The 12,881-nt window shown below is 41.0% G+C and overlaps 1 protein-coding gene across 7 annotated transcripts in view; it reads left to right on the forward strand.

The window, feature by feature from the left end:
• Positions 1-12,881, forward strand: part of SRPK2 (SRSF protein kinase 2) — a 124,256-nt gene that overhangs the window by 73,035 nt on the left and 38,340 nt on the right. For all 7 annotated transcript variants that reach the window (XM_089524550.1, XM_089524552.1, XM_089524553.1 and 4 more), the window contains one exon: positions 9,071-9,225. In XM_089524550.1, coding sequence (XP_089380676.1) covers positions 9,071-9,225 — 155 coding nt within the window. The remainder of the gene's footprint in view (positions 1-9,070; positions 9,226-12,881) is intronic.

A 12,881-nucleotide genomic window follows, 5' to 3' on the forward strand; every position in this document is an offset into this window, starting at 1 on the left:
AAACATAAAAATTCAGACAAAAGTAGTTTGGTCAGTTTTCAGATATTAATTAGCCAATATTTTTGAAGAGAGTTTGTGATCACCTCCAAAGCAGGTTCATACAGGTATCTTGTTTTATTTACAGAAATGACTGTTGTCCCCTTTAGAACATGAATAATGTATGATAACAATGGGACATTTATTACTGCAGAGTACATATTTTAGGATGTTGAGGATATGTGCAGTTTTAGGGCATGGTATTATATGATGCTCCTAGATCATAACCGTGAGTATGTTTATGGAGATTTTCTTTTGTGTCCTCCCCTCCATGCAAGGCTTCTTCTCAGCCCCTGACATACCCCAAATGGTGAGAAGTGAAAGTGAGAGGGTGAAAGGCACTTTGGCAGCATCCAGCTGCAGTTCAGCAGCTGATGAAAAAGAACACAAGTACCTTTCTGGATATCCAGTGGATACACTGGCGCTGTGGGAGGACAATGGTTGATCTTTTATCCCAGCTGTAGTATTGCAACCTGATGCTGCCTGAATTGGCTCCCAGCCACTAAATGGTCACCCTTTCTGTAAATGGTAGAAAGTGTATATCAGTACTGTCAAGCTGCCTTTACACGGGAGAGGGAGGCATTGCACAAGGAGGTATTGAATACCCTCTTGCATCATGAAGTTAAAACTATGTCTTCAGAAGGATAGTTTACTATTATTCTTTCTTTTTTCCCCATCTATTTTTAACTGATGGCAAAAAGGTACAGACAAGTCCATGAAAATACCACAGGAACCCTATGGGAGTCATTGCCATCTGATTCACAGGGCAAGATACAGAGGAAAATAAAGACAAACAGCAGTAATAGAAGAGGGAAAGCATGGGAGTCATTGCCATCTGATTCACAGGGCACGATACAGAGGAAAATAAGGACAAACAGCAGTAATAGAAAAGGGAAAGCATGCTCTAATACCCATTGGAGATATAGAATAAATACTTTATTATAACTAGAAAACAATCTACTTTAACTGTCTTTCACCTTTCTGATTTCTCAGCAAAATAGTTACACTAAAGCAGCTCGTCTGTGCTAGGATGTCTGTTCTCTTACCCAATTATTGTTCATTAATGCCAATTAAGATAATGATAAATGTTTGTAATTTTTAAAATTTAGATGCCCTCTAGCCACACTAATTACCCCCCCCCCCCCAATCATGTATGTAAACATCTACCAACTGAGGCAACTCTTCATGCATCTGATGAAGTAGACTGTAGTGCACAAAAGCTTATGGCAAAGTAGACTGCAGTGCACAAAGCTTATGGCAACTGTGTCTTTAAGGGTAGATTCTGTTTGATATATAGAGAATAGATACTAAATCCTGGTTTTTTTTTATTCAAAAGCCTAAAACTTGCCTTAATGTAAGAAAATATTTTAAAAAAATAAGTGCTAATGCAGTGTGGCAGATATTTGACAGCAATTCTTATAATCCTTGACAATGATCCTTTCTGTATCTTCATTCTGGTATCTACTGTTTTGATTACATTGTAGAGGTAAATGGTATTCCTCTCTTATGCACATTAAATTTAGTAGGAGTCATGTGTGAGTAAACAGTTCATACTCCCATATCGTGCTCTCAAGAGATATAAATCTGGAGTTAGTCCATCAAAGAAGACTACATTTTCTTTATCATTGATTGGGTCCATTTTCTGAAATTCTGAAGATTCATATCAAGCACCTCTCTTAATAAGCTTGTGTCTATCCTCTTTTCTTGCCCTTTCCCCAGCTTTTTCTTTCCTCACAGTATATCATGGGATGGCCATCTCAGGAAGCAGAGTGCAGGATAAAAGATTTGCACTATTCCTGAGGGACCTATGCTGCTACTGCCTTGCCTTGGTCACTGTGCTCCTAACACGCCTCACCTCCATTCTTCCCCTTCTCTGGACTCATACCTCTGCCATGTTTCTCTCTCTCGTACTTTGTACTTTGCTGCTGCCTATCCTTCCCCTTCACTCTTTCCCTCACCTTGTGATATCACATCTCCTTGCCTTGCATCCTGCCTCATGTCATACCTGCCTCTCTTGATACTGGTTTTGCCTTTCACACTGCTTGCTCTCTCTCTCTTCTGCTCCCTCTCTCTGCTCACTTTGTGCCTTCACAGTGCACTTCTTGCTTATTTCTTGCACTCACACTACTCCCTTTAGCTTCCCTTATATCTGAATTTCTCAGGTGTACTTGTTTCCTGCAGAAACATTTGATCCACATTTTACTCCGTATCTCAGCTTCTACGAGGGCTAGAGTCTTTTGTTGTTGTCTGCCCTTGAGTCGATCTGGACCCATGGTGACCCTGTGGATGAGACATCTTCAAAACCATCTGTCCTCCACTGCTCTGCTTAGTCCCTGTACATTCATACCCGTGGCCTCCTTAATAAAGACCATTCATCTAGCATGCAGCGTTTCTCTCTTTCTACTTCCCTCCACTTTTCCTAGCATTATTGTCTTTTCCAGTGAGTCGTGCCTTCTCATGATGTGTCCGAAGTACGACAGCCTCAGTTTTGTCATCATGGCTTCCAGGGAGATTTCTGGCTTGATCCATTTGTTTGTCTCTTTGGCTGTCCACAAGATCTTCAGCACTTTTCTCCAGCACCACATCTGAAATGAACCTCCTATCTTCTTTCTTAACTTGCCTCTAAAAAAAAAAAAAGAAAGAAAGGGAAAATTTGGAATGTAGGCCAAATGATAGTTTGGGTGGCATGCCTAGAATCGGGATAGAACCTGGCTGTCCAGGAGATATGGTGACCCTATGTATATATATTGGAACATGCAAAATTGGCAGATGACTTTGATATAGAATGGAAAAGATTGTTAGATTAATTCATTTGAGCTCAGTATGGTAACTGTTGCTCTAGATGTATATAGTGTGAACAGGTGATATACTACATGGTTTGGAAGCAAGAGAACAGTGACATATCTTTCAGGGACTAAGATGCCAGCTTCAACAGAGCCCTCATTTGTAACATTGCGTGGTAAAAATTCCCTGCTTTAAAAGGCACATTTAGAGCCAATTTTCTGCTTACCTAGAGTTGTCTTTGGTGCTTGGAAATGGAAACAGACATCTGAACTGGTTGTCATGGAAACACTGGAATATAGGAAGAGATATAAATACAGTATTGCTATTTGGATATACTATCACTCCTCTCTCTCTCTCTCTCTCTCTCTTACACAGACAAGATGAAATCCCATCTTTTAATGCTTGATATATAGAGCATTAGATTATTGAAATATGTTGGAAAATACATAATATAAAAGTGTGATTTATGTGATAATGCACATTTTGCTGAAAAATTATGTCTGTCTAATTGTCCCCAGTGTTAAATAAAGCTGAATGTTAATTATTGGTTTGCTGATAAGAATTATGAAGCATTTTTCATGTAGTTATTAGGGTTGATTTTATGAATGGGTGTATACATCATCAGTGGGTGGATTGGATTTCATAAAGTCACATTTGTTGTCTATTGTGCTATATTATTGTGCTATGATACCTTCTTTTTTTAAAAGCCTGATTTATTTTCTTTTTTTCTTGATCTCTTCCTTCCTTCCTTCCTTCCTTCCTTCCCAAAAGAAATTAAGTCATCTTTACTGGGTAAAATCCTCCTGGTACAGTTGGATGAATCCTGAGAGCAGGAGGTACTGAGGTGTGTGTGTGGAATAGATAACTGAGTGAGGAGAAGGTTGCAGGGAGAGGACTCTACCTCCCTCCCTCCCTTTTGTCTTTTGAAATCCTATATAAAAAGAGGCTGTCCTCTTAGGAGTCACAGTTGCTAGCATGCTTTGCCATCTATTCACATTCCCTTGCTATTCAGGGAACAACTGTACCATAACTGTACCACAATAAATTATTGTTTCCAGTATATTGTACTGCCTATAGAGGCTGACCACTTGTAATGGGACAGTCCCACCCTACCCCTGTTTCTGATTTTGCATCTCTGGATCCTTTTAAGTTAGCCTTTTTCATTCCCCTCTGACATTTTGTTAGGATCTTCAGATACTCTACGGTGTAAGTGATCTATCAGTGGCATTTGCCAAGGAACCCTGGTAATTTTAGTTAGGCTTACTGCTTGTGTATGATGTTTCATTGTTCAACGTCAGCTTTTAAAACCTATTAATTAAAACGCAACTACTCTATGAACCATCTTCAGACTATCTGATCTGCCTCTGCTTATTGTTTTATTACCATATCTTACATCAAGTTAATCTTTATACCAGATTCTTATGGGAGTAGGAGTCAGTGTGGCATAGTGGTTTGAGCATTGGACTGCCACTCCGAAGATCAGGGATCAAATCTCTGCTCAGCCATGGAAAACCCTCGGCCAATTCTCACTCTCTCAGCCTTAGAAAATCCTGTGATAGGTTCACTTTAGGTTCGCCATAAGTCAAAAACTATTTGAAGTTACACAAGTTACATTCTTTTAGGGCAAATTCATCCTACCCCTTCATCTTAGGACTTCATTTCACCCAAAGTCCTGTTTTTGCTCATTTGTTTTTTGGTTTCTGGATTTTACACGCACAGACATGTAGAACTAATGTCCTTCAATGTTTTTCTTTTATGGATTTTACTAGAACCTTTAAAACAAAGTTGACATTTTAGCAGTATGGGAATAAAAAAATTGGATTAAATAGGACATTTGGATGGTTTATACTTAATACCAAATCATGGATGTTGCAAGAAGACTTTCAAAGAAGCTCCTTCCTTTTCTCCCAGCAATTTCATCTCTTTTCATGGTTTGAAAGACCATAGTTCTAGTGGTGGCACTTGTTCTACCTACCCTATGAAAGGAAATGAATATTATAATTTATTGGTTAAGACTATGGTTTGCCTCAGACTAGAAAGATAAAAGGGAAAGAATCATTGAGGGAAGGTAGCATTAGCCCAAACCTCTTGAAGTCTTGTCCTCACATACTGGTTTGCTAGTACTCTGTCCAGCAGATTATTATTTCTGCAGTCTTTACCTTAAATCAGCTTTTAGGATGGAACCATAATTGTACTTTAGTTTGTGAATACATTAAAAAGTTAGCACACTTCTGATACCTTAATATAATGAAACTTTTTTTGGGGTGGTGGTGTGAAGAGAATCTTGTTTAGTGAAGAGCATCTTGTTTTGAATATTGCTTTTCTAAGCAAACAAGTTAAGCTTGCTTTTATCTGCACATCACAACATTTACTGCATTGTTGTTATTGTTGTTGTTGTATGCCTTCAAGTTGTTTCCGACTTATGACAACCCTAAGCCATTTTCTCAAGGTTTTCTTGGCAAGTTTCTTCCGTGGAAGTTTGACATTGCCTTCTCCTGAAGCTGAGAGAGTATAAATAAATAATAATAATAATAAAAAGTTTATTTATATACCGCCCAAAATACAATAAAAACATTCCACTAAAACCAACAATTACACAGAAAAAGAATTAAAAAACACTCATGCCAGTGGCCATGCTGACATAGAGGAAGAGGTCAGGAGGCGGTCAGGGGCTAAAAGTCAGGGGTAGGCCTGTTCAAATAATAAGGTTTTTAACCCCTTCCTGAACTGGGCTAAGGAGGCGGCAGAGCGGAGCTCGGCGGGCAGCGAGTTCCAGAGGTTCGGGGCCAAGATGGTAAAGGCCCTCCTCGAAGTAGATGTCAGCCTAGCCTCTGGAACTCTTAGAAGTTGCTGCCCAGAAGATCTGAGTGTGCGGGGCGGATTGTATGGAGAGAGGCGGTCCTCTAGATACCCTGGGCCCAAGCCATTTAGGGCTTTATAGGTCATAACCAACACCTTGTATTGCGCCCGGAAGCGAATAGGCAGCCAATGGAGATCTTTTAGCACCGGTGTTATATGACTGGTCCTGGACGTACCAGTGACCAGATGTGCTGCCATGTTCTGCACTAATTGTAGCTTCCGGGTATGGTACAAGGGTTGCCCCATGTGATTTGGCTCCCACCACTAATCTCCTCGCCCCTCCTACTAATAAACTCTCTGTGTTTCCTCCTGTTTCTTTGGAAGAACTCTCTTCGCTGCTGAACTCATCCAAACCTACCACCTGTTCTCTTGACCCACTTCCTTCTCGTCTTCTAATCTCTATAGCCCCCTCTTTGTTACCCTCCCTCCTCTATATCTTTAATCTCTCTCTCTCTTCGGGTTCCTTCCCCTCAGTCTTCAAACATGCCTTAGTTTCCCCTATCCTGAAAAAACCCTCTCTCGACCCCTCTTCCTTGGCTAGCTATCGTCCAATCTCTCTTCTTCCTTTTCTCTCCAAGGTGTTGGAACGAGTCGTCTATTCACGCTGTCTTGAGTTTCTTGAAACCAACTCCATTCTTGGATCCCTTCCAGTCTGGTTTTCGCCCACGGCACTCCACAGAGACGGCCCTTACTAAGATCTCGAATGATCTTTTGCGGGCCAAGGCAAATGGCCTTTATTCTATCCTTGTCCTACTCGATCTGTCTGCGGCCTTCGACACCGTGGACCACTGTCTCCTAATAGATGTACTCTCTGACCTTGGTTTCTCGGGCCTTGTTCTCGATTGGTTCACATCTTACTTGTCAGATCGATCTTTTTCAGTGGTCTTGGGTGGTCAGACCTCGTCTTCTGTCCCCTTATCTGTTGGAGTTCCTCAGGGCTCTGTTTTGGGTCCCCTTCTGTTCTCTTTATATACACTCTCCCTTGGCAAACTTATCAGTTCTTTTGGTTTCTCCTACCATCTTTACGCCGATGATACCCAGCTGTACCTTTCCACCCCTAATCTTTCACCAGAGCTAGAGCAGCAAGTGTCATCCTGTTTAACAGCTGTCTCCCACTGGATGCACCATCGGCATCTGAAGCTCAATATGTCCAAGACTGAGCTTCTTGTTTTCCCTCCTAAGCCCACCCTTCACTATTCCTTTTCTATTTCCGTCAATAACATCTCGATCCAGCCGATCCAGGAAGCCCGCAGTCTCGGTTTCATCTTTGACTCCTCTTTGTCATTTATCCCACAGATCCAGACTACAGCCAAAGTCTGTAGATTTTTTCTCTATAATATCGCCAAAATCCGTCCATATCTCTCAGCTTCTACCGCAAAGACACTGGTCCATGCCCTAGTGGTCTCACGATTAGACTACTGTAACCTCCTCCTGGCAGGGGTTCCTCTCTCTCACCTCCACCCATTAATTTCTGTTCAGCATTCAGCTGCACGCATTATTTCACTCGCTCGCCGTTATGATCATGTCTCCCCTCTGTTGTCTTCCCTTCACTGGCTCCCTCTTCCTTTCCGCATCAGGTACAAACTTTTGCTACTCACCTTTAAAGCCCTGCATGGGCTGGCCCCTCTTTATTTAACTGATCTTCTCTCTCCCTACATCCCTACTCGCACTCTCCGCTCTGGTAGCCAAAATCTCCTCTCTCAACCCAGGATCTCCTCTGCCCCGTCCCGGATCCGTCCCTTCTCTCTAGCTGCCCCTCATTCCTGGAACCTTCTTCCTCTGCATGCACGGCTCATCACTTCCCTAACCAGCTTTAAAGCTGAGCTGAAAACCATATTGTTTAGGGAAGCGTTCTCAGGGAATTTGTTATCTGGCTGTCTGACAATATTTGAGGTGATGTGATTTGTTTGATATTTGATGTTTTTAATCTGTTTTTTCCTTTCTATATGGTAATTTTATCTATTCCTCTTTTAATTGTTATTATCTTAGAATGTACGCCTTGGGCAGGCTTTTATTTAATCCTAATTTTACCGACTTTGTACAGCGCTGTGTATAATTACAGCGCTATAGAAATAAAGTTTAATAATAATAATAATAATAATAATAATAATAGAGCGCATTGCAGAAGTCCAAACGAGAGGTTACCAGAGCGTGTACCACAGTTTCAAGGTCCCTCCGGTCCAGGTAGGGACGCAGCTGGTGTATCCGCCGAAGCTGATAACTTACCCAAGGTCATGGAGTGGGTTTCATGGCTGAGCCAGGATTTGACTCCTAGTCTGCCAGAGACATAGTCCAATGCTCAAACCATTACATTGTACTATATAATGCAGAAACTTTCCCAGAAGCAAAGTCCTTCTGCTAATAGAGTCTAACAGAGAGACATCTCTACCAATTCCTATCATCCTCCTGTGCCCCCGCATGGTAGATTTTCAGACAAGGATTACTCTGCTCACTCTTTGGTTTAGAAAATGTCAGTATTTCTGATACAACATTTTCTAGCTTGGAAGGAACTATAAAAATATGTGAATCAGATCCCATTTAGATGAAAAAACTAAGATTGCCTCTGTGACTAAGCCTTAGTTTTACCATTTTAAGTGATGACTCATAGTTATTTTAAAAAAGGAAGCTTTGGATGCAGTCTTTCTGAATGAGGTAGCCCTCCTCCTGTGCTGATGTGCATGCTTTGTGTTCAGCTAAATATATTCACTTGATGTCTTATGGTATTCTGCTTCTTTTTAAAAATATTATTCCTTGATCACACTGTATTTTTGCTAGTTTTTCCCAGTGGTCACTACCTATTTAAAAAAATCGTTAGAAATTTTACAATAATTCCTGAGCCCTTGAATTCTGACCTATTGGAATAAAATGCACTTAAATTATTTTTGTGCTGGAGTAAAATTTCCAAAGTTAGGAAAATGAACAGGAAACCCATCTTCAGAGTTATAGCCAGTGTGAGAGGGTGGCCAGGTGCCATATTTATTTGTTGTGGGGTCTCTTTATACATTGTTCATTAGCATGGTCAGATCTATGTTTTTGTACTTCACAAGTAGTAGATACTGTGGTGCTGACAGGCAGATTGGACATCTGTTAAAGATACATTACCTCTTGCACGTATGCACTTATATGTGCATTCTCTCCCCCCTCTCTCTCACACAGCAGTTAGTTTCACAATACATTTGGATTTTGATATTGTTATTTTTTTTGCAGTTCTGTGCACCTTGTTTATATGTATGCAGGTTTTGTTTCTTTTGTCCTGATAAAATGCATTTATTAAGGAATTAAACCAATGAAGTTGTTGAATAAAAGAGCAAGAAAGGAGTAGTGGCTAAGTATTCAAAACATATTTTGTTTGAATACTTTATTTTATTAATGTTTTGCTTTCCATTTGTAGGCCAGAGCCTCAGCAAAAAGTTCCCTCTGTACCTCCACCACCACCACCTCCGCCACCACCTCCACCTTTGCCAGAACCAGCCCCTCCAGAGCCAGAGGAGGAGATTCTGGGTTCTGATGATGAAGAGCAAGAAGATCCTGCAGATTATTGCAAAGGTTAGCATGCATGAACAGTGTCAACATGTTAATTGGTGAACTGGCTACCAAATATATTGTTTCACTGGAACAGCTCAGAATGTTTTGTAAGAGGTCTTTCAGGAATTCTGCTTTCTGTAGCAGATACACACAAAAAAGTCCTGATTGGTCAGTAGTGTTGATCATTTCCAAAAAATGGCAGTGGAAAAAGCAAGCAATACCACATTGTTGGAGAGGGGAGAATTGCAGGTTTTTGTTCACAAAGGAAAGAATTTCCAATGCTTCCCAGCGAAGACAGCTAAAAATACTCTGGAAGAATGACCACTAAATTTCTATTTCTTTTTCAGTACCATGCACTATCTGTGTATTGTATGAGACACATCATTTTCTGTTCTGTGTTGTGTTGAATTGCCCAATACGCCTTCCTCTTATGTCCTTGGTAGAGTTTTACAGTAAATATCAGAAAAGACAGAACACTTAGAACTTACCCATATTAAGTATGTTTTTTCAAACTATATATATTCCCTGGTAATCTGAATATGCCTGGCCTTAGAGGACATATCCTACTGACTGAGAATCACCATAGTGATTGTTTAGAATGTCAGCACTTTAGAAAAATAAATGAATATAAGCAATATACCAGTAAAGTAAAGTTTTAGAAATACGGAAAATGTCCTTAGACCTAAAACTACATCCAGCAAAAAAATATTTTGGAGTGCATTGTATGCTATTATGCCTTTTTAGGAAGAAAGCTTTAGAAAGATATTGCTGATGCAGATAATGCATCCTTGTGGAACATGAGGTGTGTGTGTGTGTGTGTGTGTATCCAGTGGTTTGATGTGATATAGTATATTAATTTTGTGTTAAAAAAAACTTTGACATTGGTAGGTGCACATGTTCTTTAAATTATGTTAATAATAATATAATATAATAAATTTATATTTCCCGCCTCTTCCAATGATCAAGGCAGGATTACATCAGTAAAAATGATACAATAATACAAAATACGATCAATAAAACACTAATACTGAATTAACTGACATTCCTATTAGTTCTCTAAAATAACAATTCATCAATAGCCAACAATCATAGTCAGGAGTGGAGCAATCGTCATAACCTTTTATATGGAGTCCGGTGGATAAGCCCGCTGGCAGAGATCCATTTTGAGTTCCTTCTTAAAGGTAGTGATAAGACGGATCTCTTCCAGTAGGCTATTCCATCATTTTGGAACGGCAGCAGTAAATGCCCTATGGGAAGTTGTCATTAACCTAGTGTTATGATGTTCCAATAAATACTTCCCAGATGTTCTAAGTGTGCAGGGCGAATTGTGTAGGGAGAGGAGTTCCTGCAAGTAACTCGGGCCCAAGCCATGTAGAGCTTTAATGGTAATAACCAACACTTTATACTGCGCCCAGAAGCTAATTGGCAGCCAGTGAAGAGATTTCAACACTGGTGTTATATGGTCAAACCTAGATGTACCAGTGACCAATCTGGCTGCTGCATTTTGAACCAATTGAAGCTTCTGAACTTGGTATAAGGGTAGCCCCAAGTAGAGCGCATTCCAGAAATCTAAAGGAGAGATTAGTAGTGCATGTGCATATTCCTCCAACATGAAAATTAACTTTGGTTTAAAGTACAGTCGCCCCTCCTAACTCACGGATTTGAGATCTGCGACCTCCACTATCCGGGGAGGGGCGACTCCCCGCTATTTCTAATGGTGTGTGCATGAGGCATGAATACGCATGGGCCTCTGTTTCCATGGAGAAGTCCAGAACGGATCCCCCATGCAAACGAAGGGCCAACTGTAGTTAGATCCTGTGTGCTTTTACTGTTGCTAAAAGAGTGAAGAACTGCTGCTGCTTTGCTTCAGAGCCTCCTAGCACTGTACTGGCTTCTGCTGCTGGACCAGAACTTGCCTCTGTTGTTGCAATATCATGTGAATCTTACATGGTTTTGTGTAATTGTGGTCTCTGTGACTCACACAAATGGGTCATTTACTCCTCGGCAGTGCATGTTTTGGAATCTTCTAGGACAGCACAATATGAGTTTTGGCAGTAACAACATCTACTCCCCATGTACCTGGCTAGTGTGCTTCCCACATAAACCCTCAGTTCCATTTTTGCCCACCGCAACATATTAGGAGTCTTTCTGAGAGTTTGTCTTTTCTGTCTGAATTTGGCTTGACTTGGATTGGATTTGCAGACTTTAATCTTTCTTCTTAAGGTGGCGCAGTGGTTAAATGCCTGTATTGTAGCCACTCACTCACAAACCATAAGGATGCAAAAGGGCCCAAGCTCAACTCAGGCTTGCATCTTTCTGAGGTCAGTAAAGGTCCGAAGTTGCAAAAGAGCTCAAGCTCAACTCAGGCTTGCATCCTTCCGAGGTTGTTAAAAATGAGTACCCAGATTGTTGGTGACAATTAGTTTACACTTTTTAAACTGCTTAGGGAGTGCACTGATAAGCAGTATAGAAATGTACTTGCTATTACTATTCTCAGCATTTTGTCTTGGTTTTCTGTATTGGACTGCTTATATGTGTATTACTTGGCTTAGACCTACCTTCGTTCATTGTCTCTGTTCTGGATTTGTCTCCTAGTTCAGCTTTGGCTGATTACTTTTATCTTTAGGGGTTTATAACCACCTCAGCACCTTTAAACGTTGCGCCTCTTGTGGAGAAAAATTTCCAAAGAAAGATGGGCATTGAGGTGTCTTCTTTGCCTCAGCAAGGGACATAATGTCAGAGCTTCATCTCACTGTCAAGCCTTTACCTCACAGGCCTGAAGGAACCATACTGCCACTTAAAAGCTCTTCTTTGGGAGAAAATGTTGAAGGCATCTGATCAGGCTGCGAAAAACAGGCCTCTGCATATGACCTCAGTTGGTCTCTCTTCCTTTGACTCCTGTGCCTAATCAGTACCGACCATGTTAGGTTCATTGGTGTGGGTTGCATTGAAATGTTCCTTAATGGAAACATCCTTGTTCTCTACCAGAGGGTAATCTTTGGACTGGCCCACTGAGGAATTGGCTGCTTGGATTCATGTGCTTCTTACCCTGGGAAGACCTCTAGAGCCATTTCCAGAGTCTGCCACATGTCAATAATCTCCCCAGAAGAGGCATAAAAAGAAAAAGAGAACTAGGGATTCCAGTCCCCTTCAGCATGGTACTCAAGCCCTGTGGGATTAGGTTTCTCCACCTCCAGTTTAGCAGGAGCCACTGGCACTGGTGCCTGAGAGGGAATCCTCAGCTCCAATTTTGGTTGACTCCTGTACCTCATTTGATCAAGTAGGCTTACGTGGCTCTTCCACTGGAGAAATTACCACAACTTTTTGTGGTACACAACACTTCAGATGGGGAAATCATGGATTTTTTTTAGGTTCAAGGGGCCCTACTCCTCCAGCTTCTAGACAATATGCTGCTCCCTCTCCTCTAAATTGTTCTCTTCTGCTGATACCATCACCACAAGAAGGGTTGTTTCACTCCAGCATTGTCTCTCCTGTGGAGTTTGAATGAGTTTGACTACCTTGAGTTCCTGTCAATGTCTGTCTCTAAGTCGTAAGTCTCTAATATTCTGATTGGTATCTTTGGAACCCTCATCAGTAACATGAGAGGGAAGACTCATACACCTGCTTTAATACCTGTAGGATGGAATCTCCCTATGGGTATCCAGAGCTGTCATCAT

Source organism: Sceloporus occidentalis, unplaced genomic scaffold (genome assembly GCF_023333645.1).
Source record: "Sceloporus occidentalis isolate IW3139 unplaced genomic scaffold, rSceOcc1.0.p SCAF_5, whole genome shotgun sequence".
Taxonomy (NCBI): Eukaryota; Metazoa; Chordata; class Lepidosauria; order Squamata; family Phrynosomatidae; genus Sceloporus; species Sceloporus occidentalis.